This window comes from Gallinula chloropus (assembly GCF_964237585.1).
Source record: "Gallinula chloropus genome assembly, chromosome: 23".
Taxonomy (NCBI): Eukaryota; Metazoa; Chordata; class Aves; order Gruiformes; family Rallidae; genus Gallinula; species Gallinula chloropus.
Window position 1 is genome coordinate 3003548 of NC_140108.1, and position 20542 is coordinate 3024089.

General features: G+C 50.8%; 1 protein-coding gene across 5 annotated transcripts in view; it reads left to right on the top strand.

Annotated features, from left to right (window-relative positions):
- The window catches only part of CAMTA1 (calmodulin binding transcription activator 1), a gene marked incomplete at both ends in the record, with an annotated part of 245308 nt that overhangs the window by 204571 nt on the left and 20195 nt on the right, over positions 1–20542 (top strand). For 4 of the 5 annotated variants that reach the window (XM_084274547.1, XM_084274546.1, XM_084274548.1 and 1 more), the window contains 7 exons: positions 815–941; positions 1410–1544; positions 17128–17267; positions 17498–17694; positions 18027–18105; positions 19242–19557; positions 19944–20467. In XM_084274547.1, coding sequence (XP_084130673.1) covers positions 815–941; positions 1410–1544; positions 17128–17267; positions 17498–17694; positions 18027–18105; positions 19242–19557; positions 19944–20467 — 1518 coding nt within the window. Of the gene's footprint in view, positions 1–814; positions 942–1409; positions 1545–17127; positions 17268–17497; positions 17695–18026; positions 18106–19241; positions 19563–19943; positions 20468–20542 lie in introns of all 5 variants that reach the window. The other variant, XM_084274550.1, reaches the window with a different exon arrangement.

Sequence of the window (20542 nt, forward strand, 5' to 3'; positions counted from 1 at the left end):
GATGCGGCTCCCGAGGGCGGGCAGGCCGCGCTCCCGCCGGCGGCCGCCCGAGGGCAGCACGGCTGCGGGGAAGGGGAGGGATGGGGACGAGGCCGGGGCGTCCCGCCGCCGGCGGAGGATAGTGCGGCGGCTGCGGTGCCCGGGTGGGGAGAAGGCCCCTCTCCCGGCCGCCCTCAGCCTGGCGCCGGGTGCCCAGCTGGGCCTGCGCTCTGCCCGGAGGCGGTGCGGGGCCCCGGCCCGGCTCCTGCGGGCTGAGCGCGGGTAGCGCCGGTGGGTCCCCGCGCCAGCTGCAGAGAGAGGCTTGCACGTTCGGCGCTCGAGTCTGACAGAGCCGGGGCAGGGCCGGGCCGGGCCTCCCCAGGGTGCCCGAGCAGTGGCCGAAGGACGTCTGCAAACGCAGCACCGTCCTGTGTCACCCCGCTGCCCTGCCTTAACCCAGAGCCCCGAACAGCAGGAGCTGCCTGGCTGCTGGTTTCAGCTGTATCTCCTGCCTCGGAGCTGAGGCGACAGCGGGCCTGAGGTGGGGATGGAGTGCCCCGAAGTTACGGGAAGGGCAGGTGGTCTGCAAAGCACAGGGCAGGAGTGGGGAATAGAGCCACTGTGAAGAGAAACAAACATGTTCTGCTATGGAGTACAACCTGCATGTCCCCCACAGCAGTGGGCGGCCAGGGCATTGGTGTTGACTGGTGCCGAGGACCTGTTGGCTTGGCACTGCTGTGAGCATTCATGATGCTGTTTGCCATTCAGCTGGTTCAGTGCATGGTCCTCTCTGGGGATGGCTCCTGTAATGCTTCCTCCCCTGTTTTCTTCACAGGGAGGAGTAAAAGTCCTAATTACTGGTCCATGGCAGGAAGCCAGCAATAATTACAGCTGTCTGTTTGATCAGATCTCAGTGCCTGCATCTTTAATTCAGCCAGGGGTACTGCGCTGCTATTGCCCAGGTAAGGAACAGCTCTCTCACCGTGCTGCTAACTCTTAATTTGCCTATGTTCTGCGCTTCATACGTGGTACTTACAAGATGAGAACACCTCCAGCCTCCCTGCAGAGATTTTCAGTAGTGCTGGCCCTCAGTATATGACTTTAAGTGTACTTAGCTTCATCATTAGGCCCCAGCTTTCCACCAGAAATGCAGTGTGGCTGGCTAATCTTTAGGAACACGTGATTCTGCCTCCTGCCAAGACAATCCGTTAGATGACTCTTACACTTACAACCTTCATATTTGAAAATACAGAGTGGCATCTTGGGCTCTTCAGTAGTCTAGTCAGAAAAATATTGTCAAACGCCCCCTCTCCCCTCGTTGCATCCTCTCTCAGCCTGCTGTTTAGCACATGGGGAGATCAGTGGGATAACGCCTAGCTGAGCATTTCTGCAGGGAGCTCTCTGTCTTACCACATGCTCTTCCCTTTTAGCTCATGACACTGGGCTCGTGACTTTGCAAGTTGCCTTCAACAATCAGATCATCTCCAATTCTGTGGTGTTTGAATACAAAGCCAGAGCTCTGCCAACCCTGCCTTCCTCCCAGCATGACTGGCTGTCCTTGGATGGTAAGATGCATGGAATATTCTTTAACAAAGCACTTCGAACAGTGGGACTGTGAATGCAAGGAGCAGCTCCTGGTGGGGTAGAGGGATGTAGAGGGGCAAGTTTGTTCTGTGGGGAAGGTTTGTTGCACAATTAATCAAAAAAATCTTGGTGAAATTTATTAGTTCCTTTGATGTGAACAAAATACAGGTGCATTTGATGGAAAGGAATCAAAGGAGTTTTCCTTGTCTGAATAGAAAGCTGGTTGTTTCCCAAAACAGGGACTACCCAATCACTAACTGGAGAGTAGCATCTACCCTGCAGTTCTTTTCCCTGAGTGAGAACTTTGAAACTTGAACTCACCTAGAAAAAGGTGTATTTACATAAGCAGAAAGCAGGAAGGTGGTGAGACAGTTTAAGGAATGAGAGAACTTCACAGCCAGCCACTGCTGTGATGTCCACATCGCACCTCATTACCTAGGAGGTACCAATGGGGCAGATACAGATTCTTAAAATGCCTGAGAGTCTTGGTGCCAGAGCAGTCGGTGCTGATGGCAAGCCAGGCATGCCCTGGCACTTAACAGCTGCAGTGAACCTTTTTAGACTCGTAGGAGCATCCCCTGTGCCTTGCAGGGATGAGAGGGACACCCTAACAGCATTAGCTCTTAGCAGTTGCCATAAGAATCCCTGGCTGATGAGATCTCTGGTGCCCAATCATCCCACCAAGCAATGAGAACACAGGATTGACATGGGGACTGTGTGTGCACAGGTTTTGGGTTCGGGTTTACCTGGTAACCCTGTGCCACCAAAATGAGGGCACAAGATGAGGAGGATAACAGGGGAACTTAGGAGCCTGAGATGTTAATTTCTCTCCTGGAGTGCAGTTGCTAGAGAGCTGCTCCTTCCAACTCAGACCAAGGAGATGCAGGGAGAGCTGGTTTGTATGCCACGCTGGGAAAGGACAGGCAATACCTCTCTTGCCTTTCTTCACCAGAGAGGGTCAGCTGCTGGGGCATGGCATTTTGTGCAATCTTAGCAAAGTCCCAACACTCCTGCTTGGTGACCCATTTGCTAAGTGTCTGTTTCCTCTGTTGACTACAGGAGATGAATATGGTAAGGTCAGATCCTTGGTCTTCAGAGATTCCATAGCCAAGAAACTAATACTAATGTTACAAAACTAATATTCCCGTTACAAAACATGACACAAAAGTCACAGGAGCAGTTGTTTGCACAGGGCCACAGTGAAGGCCAGAGAAATAATGAGCTAATGTACTGATAGAGTTTGTGCCTCAATTAACCTCATCCTGGTTGGTGTCTGAGCTGCAGACATGGTGACTGTAATACAACACATGCTTTGGGAAAACTGCTGTGGATGTTACTTTTGATACTAGTTTAATGCCTTTAAAATATTGCTATCATTACAGATATTTGAGTCATGTGTTACTGTGTTGTTACTTCATATCTTTGATGGACATGGCAAATACTTAGAACTGTTTAAGTGGAGAAATACTGAACAGTTTCAAGCCTAAATCAGGCCAGCTACCTGTCAGTATAGGCAGGTGGGTTTGAAAGGTTGTTGGTGGGCTCCCCCATTCTGCCTGGGATGCCCTGACAGGTAAAGCTTTCTTCATTAAAGCATTCATTAGAAGCTTTCTCCATCCCATTAGCAGCTGTGAGCCTAGGGATTAAGTGATGCAGGTCAGATCTGAGCACCCTGACATTGCTGATTAGAGCATTCATAGTTTAGCTGCAACACATGAGTGCTGGAGGAGCCATTTCTAGCTGGAGCCTGGCAGAGTCATGGGTGTAGTGTGCAGAGTCTGAGCTGATGCTTTTACAGGCGTTTGGTGGGGGGGAAATAACAGGAAAACATCATTTCCTTCAAAGTAGCCTCAAGTGTGATTTCAGTGCCACAGTTCCTGTATCTTCAGCTGCTCAAGGTTATCCATTAATGCCAGCAGCAGGCCAATGCGTTCTTCCCTGGCTCTCCCCCTCCCTGTAATGTCACAGGATTTCTGACCTATTGCTGCTGTGTTTCTCATGCCACACACAATGGGGACGTTGCAAGGAAATCAGGGCAGCACTGCTGCTGATGTGGGAGGGAGACAGGTTACTGGTTATTGCAGGAGGAAAGACAGGTTTGTGACTTGGCTACTTGCAAACAGAAATGGCAGCAGCTCTTAAAGAGAACGTGTGCATAATCTTATGCTCGGCATCAAAACTGAGTTTGCTTGACTTCTGGGCATCAGAAGAGTCTGCAGGTGCTTTTCATCTGCTACTGTGGCTGCACACCTCATGTGAAGTGCAGCTGGTGTGGTGGAGATACTCAGCTGTTCTCTCTTCAGTGTGGCGTGCGAGGTGGGTGGGTGGGTTTAAACCCCTTGTTTGACAATTCCCTCAGCGCTGGTGAGTTTGGAAGGTGTCTGTGAGTGCTGTCTGTGGTGTTCCTGCAGTGTGTCTGGCAGCTCCTGGTTAGTGGGGAGGTTGTTATGCTGTGGTGGCAGAAGGGAGGGGGACTGCAGCAGTGAACAAACTAGGGCATTGCTAACAGGGAGGAGAAAAAAAAGAAAGGACCGCTGCATTGCAGAGGCCCTTCAGGGAAAGACTGAATAATTTTACTAACCATGACTTATCAGAAGCCTCTGCCTTGATGCACAGTGTTCCAAAGGGAGCAAATTACACTCTTATTTAAAGGACCAGCAACATCTTCCCATTTATTCTTAGAGAGCAAATGTTATCTTAGCTAGCTACAGTGCAAGATAACACGAGTCAATTCTGTCAATAGAATAAATACACAGAATCCGTGTCTTCTCTGCTTAATTGCCCTGCTTCCAGTCCTTGCCCTGCTGCCTGTTATGTAGTCTTGAGGGAAAAATCTTGAGGAATATTTGAAGTCCCAAAATACTGCCTAGAATTTTAAAATTCTTTTTCATTAACTCAGTGGAACACTGAGAATTCATTTGCACCAAGCTGTTAAAACACAGTTAATGATTCCAGCTAGTGTCAGCACTGTGAGAGAGGCAGGGGTAACAGTCAGTCAGACCCTACAAACAGCACAGTAAAAGGATAAGCCATTTCAGGCGGTAGCACAGCTCCAGATGTCAAAGGGCAGACAGCAGCAGCTCAGGCATGAAAGAATATGGTATAAACAAAGCCAATACATAAAATTGGCATGCACATAAAATCACCACTCTCAGGTATGGGTAGCTGCTGGTAACGCTGAGATGGTAGCCACACTGGGAATTATGTCTCTGTAGAAGCTTCCAGATTTCAGCAAGGATGGGTTGTCAAAGAAGCATCTGAACACAAGCATGAGAAACCAGAGTTCCACAGTGACCAGTGGGAAGAAGTGAGCTGAGACTTTTCTGCACGCTGAGCAGCTCTGGGTGCAGGCTCAGAGCAGAACCCTGCTCTCCAGGGGACGTGGCTGTACCTTCTGTCCCAGAGGAATGCCATGGGATCCACGCGTGTCCCTGTGCAGTGCTGCTGCAGGACCTGCTTCTGCCTGGCTACTGCACTAGCAGAGAGCAGCAGTGGTTTTGCTGCTGGTGTTTTGTGTTTACTTCTTAAAAGCACTTAGAGCAACTTATGGTTTAAGGCTTTTTTAAAGGCAGATAATTTTTATGATTATTCAGGGAGCATTTGACCAGCCTGTGGGGCTCAGGGTTTGGGGGAGATAGCAATGAAGAGGAGGGTGTTTGGAGTGAAACAGTGGGAATTGTGTTTCCCAAAGAAACACATTTCACTAAATAATTTCCCAGTTTATAGTAATTGTTGTTCTTGGCAGTAGTGAACTTGGGGCAAGGATAAAATCCCACCTCTCTGAGCACAGAGCAATGCATTGGGATCAGGGAGTAGTACTGCAAACAACTGGGAAGTGTTGTGAGACTGTGTCCCTCTGTGCCTCCTGAGCTGCTATGGCCATTTAACCTCACCTAACCCAAAGCAGATGAGACCGAAGGGCAGGGATCTTCTAGTAACAGACACAGAACAAATATAAAGCCTTTCTAGTATAGGTTTCCAGCAGAAAGCACATTTTTGTCTCCACTGAAGCCTTTGCTGCTTTCAAAACATGTCTGTAGAGATGACATTTCGTGGTGTGAGACATGATCAGAAATTCCAAGGAGACTGGTATGAATGGTCCTTGGCATTGTGCTTATGCATCTGCAGGGAAGAGGTTGGGGGGGGGGTAAGTGCTGCCATAGGGAGGACTTCAAAATACAGGCAGGCAGCCTGTGAACTGATGAGTCAAGTGAGTATGGGATGGAAAATAGTGTGACCGATAGTGAGTGTAAATAGTATGGATGCAGGGAAGCTCAACAGGCAGCCTTTCAGCTACTGTTTGAGTCTCAGTTTAGGATTTGGCTGACTTTCCCAGCTGGAGAGCATAAAAAAGATTGGGGAGTTTGGTAGCTGACTTGTGTTAGCGTGACACGGCCACACTGGTGGCACCCAGCCTCTCCTTTTGGCAGGCAGGAGGTGGCTGGGGTCACCTGTGCCAGTACAGCATGCACGTGCTCTCCGTGGCGTTTGAGGGTTTGACAGGTGTGTGAGTTCTGGAACACATCAGTAAGGATGCACAACCAAAATACACACGGGTGGCTGTTGACCAGGGCTGGGTGCCACTTGTAGCGTGCCAGTGTGTGAGCTGCACACAACAGCCATGTAGGAGAGATAGATGCTCAGTAGCAGCTCAGACATGTTGGTTTGCAGCTCTAAGAGGCTTCCAATAGGAAGAAGTCTGTGGCCATCAACAGTGGCACTGTGTTTCGCTCCCCTTTCCAGCTGAGTACAGGTGACTGACTGTTGAACTTGGCATCTTGGATTTTACCCTAAAAATGACACGTTTGGGTTGTCCTGGAGAAGAGTGATGAACACTCTGTACCGTGTTGGGGCGCTGTGGGTGCAGCACACGGGGAGGGGGGGATGCTGCTGCGGGACACGGGTACCTCGGCCCTTCTTGGGAGCTGCACCATGAGCTTCAGATGTCTCTGTTCATCCTCCTCTCCTGTCGATGGACTCCTGGGCAGCATGGAGCCTTGGCCTGCTCTGTTTATATTCCCCGTGAGATTTGTTTGGGGATTTTTTCCCACCATCACAGGCTGCTCGGCTATGGTTGTTTCAGGAAGCCATCCCGCGTGGCTCTGACCGCATTTCCCAGACCCTCCTACTCTCCTCGGCTGTAACACGATGGATGGGAGGTGGGGAGCCGGTTCCTCCGGAGTCAGTGTGTGTTCCCTGGCAGGTGGCTGGACGTGCTGCTCCCCTGCGCAGCGAGCCCGTGCCAGAGCCTGCGGCTGCACGGGGGCTTGGGATGCGCTGCCGGGCTCGGGCAGGCAGCGAAAGCGCCTTACTGCGTGCGGGGCGATGCGGGGAACTGCACGTAGGCTGCGTGAACCCCCGGCGCCGAACCGCTCCCAGGCAGCGAACGGGCTCGGGAGACGCCGGCAGGGACCGAGACCGGGACCCGGGTACCGCCGAGCGCAGGGTGCGCGCTGTAAACACGGCGGCGGCCGCCAATGGGGGCCGGTGACGTCACCTCCCGGGGCGGGGCCCGGCGGCCGCCGGCAGCGCGGAGCGGAGCGGGGCAGGGCCGCCCGCCCGGCCGCGCCGACACAGACAATGGAAGGCGGCGGCCGCCGCCTCCTCCCGCAGCCCGCACCGGGCCGCCGCTGAGCGCCGCGCGGGGAGGCCGTCGGACGGGGCTGGCATCCCGCTATGGCGGCGGCGGGCCCCGGCGTGGGCTGAGGGCGGCGGCGGCGGGACCCAGCGTTCCCCCCCCCCTCCGCTCCCCGCCGAGGCAGCTTGAGCCGAAGCCCCCGGCGGCGGGGTCCGGCCCACACGCTCCGAGCCCGGTGCCTCCGGTACCTGCGGGTGCGAGAGGGTGTCGGGCGCGGAGATGGGCCCTCGGGCGCGCCCGGTGTAACCCGCCGCCCGGGACACCGGTGCCGTTCCCGTGCTCCCGCTCCCGAGCTTTACCGCGGCTCTGAGCCGGCGTCCCGCCCCGGTGCGGCGAGGCGCGCCAAGCCGTTTGCCCGCGGCGGGAGAGGTGTGGCCCGTCCCGGCACAGAAGGAGGACGCGCCCGTCTCCCGGCGCCGGCCGGTGCAGCTCAGCGGCCCCGGAGCAGCCGCGGCGCGGAGCCCTCCGTTCCCGGCCGCTGCCCCTCGGCGAGGGGCGGCCCTGTGCGGCGCCATGCCCCCGGCCGCTCCGCGCCGCGCGGCGTCATCTGCGGCTGCGGGCGGCGGGACCCCGCCGCTCCCGGGAGAGGCCAGCGAGTAGCCCCGCGCCGCCAGCTGAGGCTCCTGCCAGCGCTGCGGGGAGGCGGGGAAGCGCCGAGCTGCGGCGAGAATGAGAACGACGACGGCCAGGTCTGTGCGGGAGCCTGCGCTGACCGCCCCTGCTGTGGGGTCTGCACCAGGTGCTGGCTGGAGCCTCCGCTGATGCCTTTGGAGACTCCCAGGTCAGTCCTCTGGTGCCAGATGCTGTCGGTTTATTTACCTGGAAGCAGGTAGAGGTACTACAGAGGGGCCCGAGACCCCCGCCCTTTGCAGGTGGATGTGCAGATGTGACAAAGTGCTGCTTCCAGTAAGTATTCCAGGGTGATGTGTTGTGCAGTATTTGTTTGGGTTAAAATCTGCATGCTTGTGTGCTGTCTGTCACTCCGCTACTTACAGCCTGAACACGCGCCTTTTTAAGCTCACTCTTCTTGCCCCTTCTTCTCCCTGTGCCCCTAGCTGTGGGATGCAGTTGCTTTTCCATCTGCTTGCCCCCCCTTGCTGGTCCCCAGCCCTTGTAGGTTGACGGTAGGAAGCAGGCTCAGGAGTTGTAACAGCCCCTTCACTGTAGCATCACGCGTGCAGAAGGACAGGTTACATCTTCAGCCATCCCAGCTTGCAATCTCTTACTCTGAGTTGGTATGGTGTAGGATGGCTCAGTAGCCCAAACCTTCCTTGGGGGAGGTTCAGGCATGCTTGAAGCACATGCCTGCTCCATGCCAGGTTATAGCAAAACTTGTTTTGTGGGGCACTTCATCAGAGAGTTGGACTAGGAAGGGGAATTCAGAACAGCCTAGGCCACTCCCAGTTTAGAGACTGGGTAAACTTGACCGATACCTGAATTTCTGAAAGCTTCCAGCAGAAGACACCTCAGTCTGTTTTGCTGACATACTCTAGTGTTTCACAGGTTTGTAGCTTGCAGCAGTTCCTACTTAGCTTTGCAGCAAGTAACTGAAACCACTTTTTATGGTTCTGCTCATGAGTCTGGTGATTCCTGGGTGAATGTTTTGTTTCTGGAGTTGGTGATTTTTATGACATAAAACTTGTCAGAATTTTTACCATACTTACAGTGCTGTAGCACAGAATACTGCATAGTGCCCTGTGAGAGGCTTTTTTCCAGTTTGTAGCTCCTTTGGCATGTAACCCTTGCATCTTTCTTAGTGTTGGCACCCATTTCTGACTTGAGAAGTGGAGAGTGCCCTTAGGCAGCCACCTGGTTTTACAGACATTGCTAAATGACACAATAAGTGGTGTCTTTAGCAGTCTGCCCTACCCATGAGATACATCAAGTCCACACGGCGTCTCTAAAACCTTCCCTGGTTTGCCAAAGTAGCTGCTCCTGGAGAGCATGGAAATCTCACCATGCCTGAGGTCTGGGGTGTGGGAAGGCAGCAAGTGCTTTACTGGTGTTGGTATGGAGACTGCCCCTTGGTGAAAAGGTCAGTCTGAGCCCCTGCCCCCCTTCTCTAGTAATGGCATGAGAAAGAAAAGTGTGGAGCAGTACCATCCTTTGAGGGAGCACTGGCTGCTGGGGATGGTGGAGAGGGGCAGACTAGTCCCATATGGCATGGGAGTAATAGCTGAAGTCCTACAGCATTGGTAGCTCTGTGAGAAGAGTGTTGCCAATTAGAAGTCTTGCCCTGGGAGGTGGATTAATGGCTTAAAATCAGTGGCAGTGCCTGTATGTGCAGGTCTGGATTACTTCATTATCCCTGCCCGTGCCAAGCAGTGTTGATTTCGTCTATGACAGCACAGACCTTCAGCTGTCACTCAGAGTGTAAATACAGTGTTTTCATTGCTTTCTGCCTCAGGAGTTGTAGCATTTCTCACTGATCAAACAGCCTGGCAGTGACCTGCCTCGTAGGATAGTGAGTAAAAATTTTAGGAGCTTCCATTTGCTGGTAGAGACTCTGACCTGTAATAGCTTACTGCTCCACAGAGCTTTGTGTGAAGGTGTGCTGAGGATGCCACAGCAGTTTCATACCAGAAATCTGTGTTCCTGCAGTGATGACACCTCAGAGACAAACACTGAACCAGGTCGAGTTGATACCGCAGCGTGGAAGGTGTTCAGGATTTTGACTGTGTTGCACAATTGAGCTGGTTTTATAGGCAAGTGACAGATAATTTGTAAAATTGGAGCAGAGCACTGGCACTCAGAGAAGTGCTGTGTCCTCAGACTGCTCCCATCCCCACCCACAGCCTACGCTGTGTCTGACTTGCTCTGCAAAACACAACCAGCTCTTTGCGCTGCTTTTATTTTTCCAGTGCTCAGCTGCCCCTTGTTAAATTCAGCCTGTGTGACCTCATACAGCAGATGCTGTAACACAGAAACTGCTGTTAAAGAAGCTGCACGTGCTGAGAAGCCAGTGGCTTCTTGCCTCCTGACACAGTACTTGGCAACAAGTGCCTGTGTGTATCTCTCACAGCACCTTTAGTTGAGGTGTTAAAAGTGTGTGGGGAAAAAAAAAACCTACATCCTGGGCAGACTGTGCCCCAGTGGAATGTGCAGGATACTGGGCACCCCACCCCTTTGTCCTTCCAGTCAGAGATGCTGCCTCTTGTTTAGTTTGTGCAGCGTGGCAAATAACCCCAGACCTCCAGATTGGAGTGGGGAGGAGAAAAAGTGGTGTAGACAGTGCTCACTGCTGAGAACTGCTGTGATTTTTCATAGTGCAAAGCAGTGTTTCCTCTGTAACAGTTCTGGCTGTGCTGCCATGTCATAGATGGCCCTGACAGTTTCTTGCTTGCTGGAGCTTGCTTGGCAAGAGGACAAAAGAGGAGATGCCTTTGGGTCTTGATGTGTCCATTAAAGCACGGTACAGAGATGAGGAAAGCTGCCTCTGGTGATTTCTTAAATTTGGCTTTAAGGAGGTCTGGTGACTTGTGCTCTGTGTTGTCATGCTCTTGGCTCCACACCTGGACCATAGCGGCGGTTTGGGTCCCACACAGAGCAAGTGCAGGATCCAGGACTTGATCTCTGCTGACATGTGGCTTTGCTCGTTTTGTGATAAAGCCCAGGCAGGAGACAGTGGTTTGAGCCAGTGCCCACCCTTAGGAACACTGCTTGTGTAGCTCAGAGGGATGAGACAGTGATACAGTGTTTTTGGAGGAGATCTTGGGGTTGGTAGATGGGGAGGGCTGTGCAGAGGAGCAGGCTGTCACAGGCAGGGCAGGTGAAGCTTTGCACTGGTAACTGGGCTCTGCAGCACAGGCATTTTCCCCAATTTTTTCCTTGCTTATCTGTACTATTTAGGGTGGGGGCTCCACCCTAAAGTCTTGAGCATCTCATCTGCTGCTAGCAGGACAGCACAGCTGAATGTGGGAGCAATAGAGTGGAAGTGCTGCAGGAACCATCCCACTTGGTGTATAATCACAAAGGCTTCTGGTAGTAACCCTGTTTCCACCTTCCATGGAAAAACAACTGTGTTTTTGCTACCTTTTACTGCAGGTACATGCAGCCAGGAGCTGCCACACGCTGTTCACAAGCTCAGGTGGCAACTTGTGTACTGGGCATCACTGCAAGTGTGTATGCTGTAACTCTAAAATGCTAGCTGATGCAAATAACCCTGCATCCTTAAAAGACTTGCACCAGGACAGTTTTGCATCTCTAGAAATGTTCTGTCCATAACTTGCTGTCATTTCTGTAACCAATAGTAGGCTGAGCACAAACTAAAAAGCAGTGCGTTCTGCTCTCAAATAATTGCTCCTGGTCTAGGTATATGAGATTCAAAATAGGTTCTTAGTATGTGTCAAGACCTGACCAAGCTGCCCTTTCCAGTTCCTCTGTGCTGGGACAGTCAGGCTCCCCCAGTACTGTGTAGCAGCCCTGGATGTGACACTGGGACAACTGGCTTTCTCTGGACAGCTCTAGCTGCAGATAAATGCCTCATGATTCGTTTGGCTGCGTTGCCTCAGCTTCACTGTGAACCTGTGGGATAGCTGCTCACTCCCCTGTGAAGGGCTGAGGACAGCAGGTGTGAAAATGGCTCTGTGTGTGATGGGACAGATCCCTACATTCAGACGTGACCCAGGGGTGCACTGGGGGCTTGCAGAGTTTCACAGAAGGTGCAGGGTGAGAAGGGTGAAGTATGAGTGAGCAACTATGTGTGACTCCACCAGATGCCAAAAGTTTCAGAGCTCCCATCAGGTAAAAGTGGCTGCTGGTGGAAAAACTCCATGGGACCAGGCTGTACTGCTTCAGGGGCTTGGTCTGGTCACAAAACAAACCCTTAGGGTCTACAGCCACCACCTCTTCCTGTTGTGCTGAGGCATAATGGGGAGAAGTCATTTTTATGTTACATTTTTCTTTTTAAATGTGAAGAATAATTTCCAGAAAAGATTCAGTGTTCAGAATGTTTCCTGTGAATTTAAAGTGTTTCAGAGATAGAAAAATGCAGTCACTGTCATCACCACCATGGAGGCAGCCTTGAAGAACAGCTTCTTTCTGGTGTCTTAAGGAATGTCATAACATTTCTTCAGAGTAAGATGTCATGGGAGAACTCAAGAAATGGAAGAATTTGCAAATTAATTTTTTGGCTCATAAAGAAATCTGAGATTTGATAATCAAAAGCAGAGTCCTTGTGTAAAACCTTTGTATCTACATGCATCTTCACATCCTTTGGAATGAGTGAGGGTGTAAGATGTGTCTGGCAGTGCAAGACATCTCCTTGTGCTGGAGCTGGTCAGATTTACTGTACACTATAGCAGCCATAAGATTATTTTGACAGCTTTTTTATGTTGTTCAGCTCTTGTCTGCAGTGCACTGCAAAATAGATACTTGTCCTGAGATCCTCTGTTGAATATGAAAGATATCTGCTCCTCTGACTTGGTTGCCTGCTAGGCAGGTGGCTCTACACAGACCTGGGAGGTGAGCCAGAGAGAGTTCTCAGAGTGTGACTGGCAACATGAGAAACAATAAGGGATAAAGGGTCTTGAACTTCTCAGAGTGATACCCTTAATGTGCAGCCCTATGGCTCCTGTCACCCATCTCTTAACTATTGCAAGGTAACTTGCATAACTTTGATGGTTTTTGTTTGTGCTTCCTTTTCATCCTGTTTGTGGTGGTTGGGTTTTGCTGACTGCCTTTTTGGCAGTTGAGATTTTCACAGGAAAACGTGTGAGCCACAGGACTAGGTCAGGTTCTGTCCTGTTTTCTGTACCAGAAAACGTGTGTTTCTTTTGTGATGAAACACAGAACTTTGTTTAAAGAATGTATTGTGGTGCCAGATGACACCTTTATTGTTGAGCTGGTGGATCCTGTTTCAGATCTCAGTTGTGTTTGGTACATAACATGCACACACACACAAAAGCAAGCTTTTGCTTCCCAAAATGGGAGGGTTTTTTCTGTCCAGTTCCTCTGAGTTCTACAGCTGGAGCAGCCATCCCTCTATATAGGCTGCTAACATGGACATGGGTACATCAGTTTTAAAGATAACCTGTGTGTATCACATACAACACGTGGTACATAGCTGACTGGTCTTGAACCTGTTGAACCTATGACTATACAAAGAAAAGATGATGTTTTCATGCCAGCTTCTGTCGCCTAAGTTGTACTTTTCAGAGTTTTGCTGTCATCAGTAGGGACACAGCTGCTCAAGTGCTGTGACTGAAAATGCAGAAGTGGTAATGTTTTCACACCAACTGGCAAACATGGGCCTTAGGAATCAAGATTCTGTAAGAGGTCTCTTAAAGATTTACCCTTTAGTCCACTGCAAAATCTAAGTTTTCAAGGAGCAAGTTCACCTTTATTCTTTGTAGTTTAATCTTAGTGGGGTAGGACTAGTGCAGCTTGATAAAATAGTGTGGAAGTTCACCTGCCTGTGGACAGTTGAGTTTTAAAATGATCCTGAGAGATGCTGCAGGAGTCCCAAGAGTGTGTTGAAATTGATATTTGTATATAGTTTGCTTGTGGGAGCCTGGCTGAAAGCAAGCAGGGTCCCTGGCCATGCTCCAAGCTGGGAAGAAAGGAAGTGTGCTGTGTAGGGGGGTTGAATGACCTGGGGATCATCCTCACAGACAGTGGTGTGGGTTGTTCTCACTGCAGCCCGGGCAAGGCATCCCTTGGTTTATTAGCAGTGTGAGAACTGTGCTGACCACATTCCAAATGCCACTGATTTGGTGGGTGTCCAGGCCCTGGTGTGGAAGAAGAGAATCCTTTCATCTCACTGCTGAGCCCTGGGGAACCTTAGGGGAAGGTGTCCTTCCCTTCACCCGTTCCTCTGTGCTAAGGTGCCCTTGTTTTGTTAACAATGTGCCAACTCCTGCAGCATAGATAGTTACTGTCTTCCCTTTCCTGTCCTTGCTCTCTTCCTGCCCTCCTTATTTTAATTTCCCTGGGCATTTTTTTGTAGACTGGTGCAGGGCACATGCTTCAAGTGACCAGCCACTTTTGAAGGGGACACCTCGGTGTACTTGATGCCATGGAACTGATTATGGAAACACTACACATCAGTAATTTTGAAATTGCTGTCAGTCTTGGCTCTGTTCTGGCTCCTCAGGCAGCAAGTTTGGTCACCTGGAAAATGGGCAGATACTTCCCATGCACTGCTGCCCTGCTTACCTGACTGGCTGCCTGGAGCTTTCTAACCTGAGGGTGCACCCTGCTGCTGGGTAAACACCAGCAGTCGCTGCTGGATGTGGAAAGGGCTCCCTTCCTCTCTGCTGGCACTCCAGAATGTTTGTTTCCATGTCCTATTTCACTAACGGGCGTATTTCTGATCTGCCTGTAGACTGAGCAGTGATGTACAGCCACCTGTGAAAAACACTGGTAAGATGCTGTTTAAGACTGATAAGTTTACAATGTCTGTCCTTCAGGCTCCTGTTAAGCCCTGTTAATTCCTGTTAAGTCAAAATAGCAGCAGTCTGCTACCTAAAACCAGGTACCCTTGCCCTAACTGCTTCCAGGGAGCACTGCCTAGGTGTCCGAATAGGGATACCTGGGAGTACCAGATGCTGTTTCAAATCATGTTTTCTAAGAAAAATGCCCTGCTTTTCTTTCTTTGATTGAGTGTTCCTATCTGGGGACAGTGGTGGTGACAGATGCCCCTTTACTAACTTCAGTCCTCTTAGAAAAAGTAGCAGGAAGTGTTTTGGTGTCATTAGCTTGGTATCAAGAAAGGTGGAGGCTTCACTCAGAGATCACTCAGAGCCTGGGGAGAGGAGCCTGGGAAGTGGACACAGACATGGGCCTCTCTTCCACAAAGGTTTCAGTTTGGGAAAGAAAACAAACCCACTCAAAACCAGAGGGGTGGGAAATAGGAATCTGCAGAGTGTACTACTGCTCCATTTGGAATGGAATGATGTTATCCTGCTGTTTCTGGCTGCACAGAGTAATTCTTCTCTTGACAGCTAAATGAGTAGGAGTGAATCCCTGGTGTCTTGCAACCCTGGGCTTGTTCTGTAACACCAGCTCAAGCCAAATTTCATCCTTTAAAGAGATGCTGCCTTTGCCTGTGCAAGGTTGTGGGCTCAGATATGATACCAGTGTGTGTTGTTACTCTTAGCCCCAATAAAATGTGGGTGCTGCCCACCCAGCTCGGGAGAGGGACCTGTATAGAGCGGAGCCGCTGACCTGCGTGGCCGGCGCGGCCCTTTCCCGGTGCCGGTAGTAGCTCTGTTTGGCACAGGCCTGCGGTGAGGGGGGGATGGCTCAGCCATGCCAGGTCTCTGTCAGTCTCTACAGCGTACGTGCTCTGCCTGGCAATGGAGAAGGAGGAGACAGCAGCACGGACTGCACTGCAGCACACTGCAGCACTCCCCGAACAAAGACTTGCCGGGAAAACAGGCTGGCGGTGCTGCCGCGTGCTACCCGCAGCTCAGAGACGCATCATGTAACTCCAGACCTTCTCCCAGAGGCTTTGCAATTAACAGGGCAACTGAGATGATAAGACAGAGTTACTAATAAGTAATAGTGTGGAGAAAGACCATAGGGAGCTCACTGATGAAATGAGGTTGCTTCGGGAGCTGGCCACACTGCTTTGTCCCTGGCTCTTGAGCAGGGTCCTGCATCACAGCCCACTGGAGCTGGCCAGAAAGGAGCAGAGCTCTCCTAGTGTCAGTCCACAGCAGCCTCTTCAGGAGGAAGGGGTGTCAGTGGTCCTGAGCTGTGTGTTACTGATGATGTGCAATATGGTCTTCAGGGCAGTACATCAGAGAGATCCATACTTGTAATACCCACTAGTGAGAGTTGTGCCTTGTGGAGTGTAACACACTAGGGCTCCTGCAGCCTTCCCAGGGGGACTGTGTGTAACCAGGTCACTTGGGGAAGACTTTCTCTCTTAAAGTCTGACAAGAGCTTGTTCGTTTTGATGCACAAATTCCTCTGATGTCAATGGGCTTTGTTCTGGGGTTAACAGTGCTCTGTATCACCTCATCACTGTGGATGCATGAGACAGGATGAGAGTTGTCTTTTTCCCCAGTTTATTACACGCCCTGTTAGCATGATTGCAAGACTCATGAAATGTTCCCTGTGCACAAAATGACCCTGCCCAGCTTCATGTGAGCTGTGTGAAGTTTCTCCTGTGGGTCACCAGGCAGAAGGAGTGTTTGTGTGCCACTTGAGCTGCACTGACTGGTCCCAAACACAACAAGAGGGCTTGAGTTGGTCTCTGCAGCATCACATTTAGCAATGTCCTTTTACACTACAGTGCAAGGAGGAGAAAATAATTCATAAAGTCTTTAGAGTTCTGCAGAGACCAGAGGTCTCAACAGTTGTACTAGTTTTCTGAACAACCATCAGTGCCTGTACTCTCTGGTTTCTGGTGATGCTGTTTCTGGCATTAGGCTGAAGCTCTTTCAAGAAAGGGAGCCTGGCAGGGAAGGAGCTAATGCCTTTGTAAAAGCTTCTATTTCTAAGCACAGAAGGAAGCAGAGGAGTTGTCTGTCTCCAGGTACCACTATTGCATGGTTTCAGGACTTAAGCCAAGCTGACTTTAGGACTCTTGTAAAGTAGAGGGGTTGACATTAAAATGGAGAGTGTTTTGGCAGATGTGCTCCTTCTGAAATGCTGTGTGAGTGGTTGTATTTGCATAGGGCTCAGTTGTGTTTTCAGAGAAGTTGAGTTAGCCCAGTCCTTCATTGTGTGGATACAGCAGGAAACATAAGGGAAGAGAAATCTCCTGCCTGTACTTCTCATTTTTCTGTCTGTCAAAGGGTGCTGCAGGAACTTGAAGAGCTAGGATGCTGCAGGGCAAGTGTCCCTGTGTGCTGCCAAGCAGAGCAAATCTCCTGTGTGACTTCCAGGATAGTTATTTGTGGCCTCTTGCAGTAGACTGCCAAAACCTGAGCTTTCTTTCCATGGGAATATCCTCATTATGCCTTTTTCTAACCCAGATAACCAGTTCAGGATGTCAATATTGGAGCGACTTGAGCAGATGGAGAGGAGAATGGCTGAAATGACAGGCTCCCAGCAGCACAAACAAGGAGTAGGAGGCGGGAGCAATGGGAGTGGGAACGGAGGAACGCAGGTGCAGGTACGAACCCCCCTGTCCAGCTGTCTGCTTCTTACCAGAGTCAGTTAGGGGGGGGAATTGGAAAGGATTTCAGTTGTTCCTAAACGTCTGGTTTGTGGGTGTCTTGAACAGCAGTTGACTTTGACTCGCATGTGCTACTGTCTTAGCACTTCTAGAAGCGAGAGGCTGCCTGCTCAGGGCAGGTTGCAGCTCCCCTCGGTGGTTAAACTGGGATGTGTGTGGTGTTTCAGTGCGTTTCTGGGACTGGGACCCTGGGCAGCTGCTTTGAGAGCCGCGTGGTGGTGGTGTGCGAGAAGATGATGAGTCGTGCTTGCTGGGCAAAGTCCAAACACTTGATCCATTCAAAGACTTTCCGAGGAATGACACTGCTCCATCTAGCTGCTGCCCAGGGCTATGCTACACTGATCCAGACCCTCATCAAATGGCGGTAAGACCCAGCCCGTTGGACTCTTGGGTGTCAGTACAGGCATTATAAGCTCTCCTTGGTCCAGATTTCTGCTTGTCCCTTACAAACAGCCGAGTCCCTGAACTTGTTCCTGTCCCCTGATCCAACGGGACCTCTCTGTTGAGAGACCAAGCCCAATCACTGGATATATCACGTTAAAGTCTCTGTCAGGGGCACCATCTCCAGTAAATAAATGTGTGTTGTGGGCATATGCATACCCACTTTGTGCTGTATGCATTGGGTAAAGCTGTGCATTTAGGCACTGATCCTAATGTGGCTGCAGAGCATCATTTGTTCTTTTGTTTCCTCTGCAGCACCAAACATGCAGACAGCATCGATCTGGAGCTGGAAGTTGACCCTTTGAATGTGGATCATTTCTCCTGTACTCCTCTGGTAAGAGCAGAGACTGAAACTTCTGAGAGAGTCTTGAGGACCCTCCGGAGTTCCTCCTGATGGGCTGTTTTCCTCATCTGTTTCACACTCTTGACAAGTAGATGTTTCTTCTGTGTCCTTGCTGTGTAAATATAAAAGGCAACGCTGTCAGCTTCCTGGTGTTTTGCTGACAGAGACCATACAGAATAAAACCTTGTCATGGAGTAACAGGAGGAAATGATATAGACATGGAGGTTCTGTTTTGTTTTACCTAAAATCTAGTCTACACTGTTATACTGGGGAAAGGATTTTATATGTCTTCTTTCAAGTTGTTCTCTTTGACTGATTATAATGACTTTACAACCTCTACTTTCAGTATTTTGGTCATTGGAATCATAAAATTGTGACTGAGACAAGCAAAAAGCCAAAGCAGGTGGAACCAGGAGTGCCAGTTTACACAGCAGTGTTGATTTTATTGTTCCCAACCTTTAGTCCAGTCTGCGTGTTTCTGATGTCAGAGGTTCCTTTGTGTATGAGGCTGTTCTGTCTCTGCAGCGATGCCAGTGTCAAAAAAAAAACCCCAAAACCTCAAAAAACCCCATTTATTACTGCATAAGAAACTGTCAGTTTCATTTTGCAGATGGAGGTTTCTCTGTCATAGAAGGGAACAGTATGCATCTGCATAGAATCATAAAATCATAGAATCATAGAATGGTCTGGGTTGGAAGGGACCCCAAGGATCACAGAGCTCCAACCCCCTGCCACAGGCAGGGACACCAACCTCCAGGCCTGGATCTACACAAGGCTGCCCAGGGCCCCATCCAACCTGGCCTTGAACACCCCCAGGGACGGGGAATCTACTACTTCTCTGGGCAGCCTGTTCCAGCACCTCACCACTCTTTCTGTAAAAAACTTCCCCCTAATATCTAATCTAAACCTTCCCTCCTTTAGTCCACTCCTCCTTGTCCTGCCATTATCTTGCCATCTGCAATGGCCTTTTGTCAGGATAGGACATTATGAAGGCCAGCTGTTGGGAGTTGAAGCACATGACAGTTTTGCTTATCAGGGTTGTTATTCCGTGAGCTGGGGACCAGACTCTGCTGCGTTAGCAAGAAAGGAAGCAGGCAGCAGTGGGACAGTTGTCTTTTCTCTTCTAGATGTGGGCGTGCGCCCTGGGCCACATGGATGCAGCTGTGGTGCTGTACAAGTGGGACCGCCGGGCCATCTCTATCCCCGACTCCCTGGGCAGGCTGCCGCTGGCCATCGCCCGCTCGCGGGGCCACGTGAAGCTGGCAGAGTGCTTGGAGCAGCTACAGCGAGATGACCAGACTCAGCTTGGACAAACCCCCAGGGTTCAGTGCCCCTCCAGCACGGACTCCAACACAGAGAACTGGGTGTCCCAGTGGCACAGCGAGCTCATTGCCTCTCAGGAGCCTCAGAAGGGAGTCACTGTGATTTCCAGTACAAACACAGGTAAAACGTGTGAGGCCGTGCACCACTTTGCTGACATTTGACGTGGGAAAACCTGGGGGCAAAGAGCTCACCTGGGCAGCAGATGCCACCTGTAGCCTACCTGTCTATGCTTCATTATTTTCCTGTGGGCTCTCTGTCACTTGCTCCACGCACTTGCATAAGTACCAGGAAGAGAAATGAATGCCTCCATTAGAAAGATGTGTTTCTCTTGAGTGGTTGAGGTAATACCCTCCCTGGGTTATAGTTGCTCCCTTTGCATGTGCTGTCATATGTCCAAGAGCATAGCTCAAACTTCTGCCTGCAGCCCTGTAGCAAAAGCTGCTGTACTTCCTGCAGCAGTTGTGGGTTGCATTCTTCATTTTGACTGTTGATCTGTTTGTTTCCAGAGCTGAGACGACCAAGATCAGAACCTTCCAGTTACTACAGTAGTGAGACTCAGAAAGATTACCCAGCACCCAAAAAACATAAGCTGAGCCCTGAATATTTTCAAGCCCGGCAAGAGAAGCTGCTTTCCACTGCACTGAGCCTGGAACAGCCGAGCATCAGGAAGCAGAACTCCAGCTCCAAGCAATCCGCCACTGAGACAATCAGCCCCAGTGAAGGGATAAGGGACTATGGCCGGGACCTCTCCCAGCACATCCCAGAAGTTACTGGGTATCGGGGCTCTGGCAGCCAAGCAGGCGTCAAGTGGAACCCAAAAGACATTTATATTGGTGTGTCTGCTGTGCAGGTGGCGGGGAGCCAGAAGGGAGCTGCGCTGGGGAAGGACACTGTAGCCCATCGGCTACGCCAGCGAGAGCAGATGAACGTGCTGATGATGGCTGATAGGGAGATGGTGGATGCAGAGCTCTTGTCCTACAGGGACAGCGCAGGGGATGAGGAGTGCTTACACCACATGGATGACTTGCAGGTAAACATACTCATAGCACCAAGATCCACAGTCTCAGAGACTCTGTGTGTGGCCACACAGAGGAGCCTAACTGTG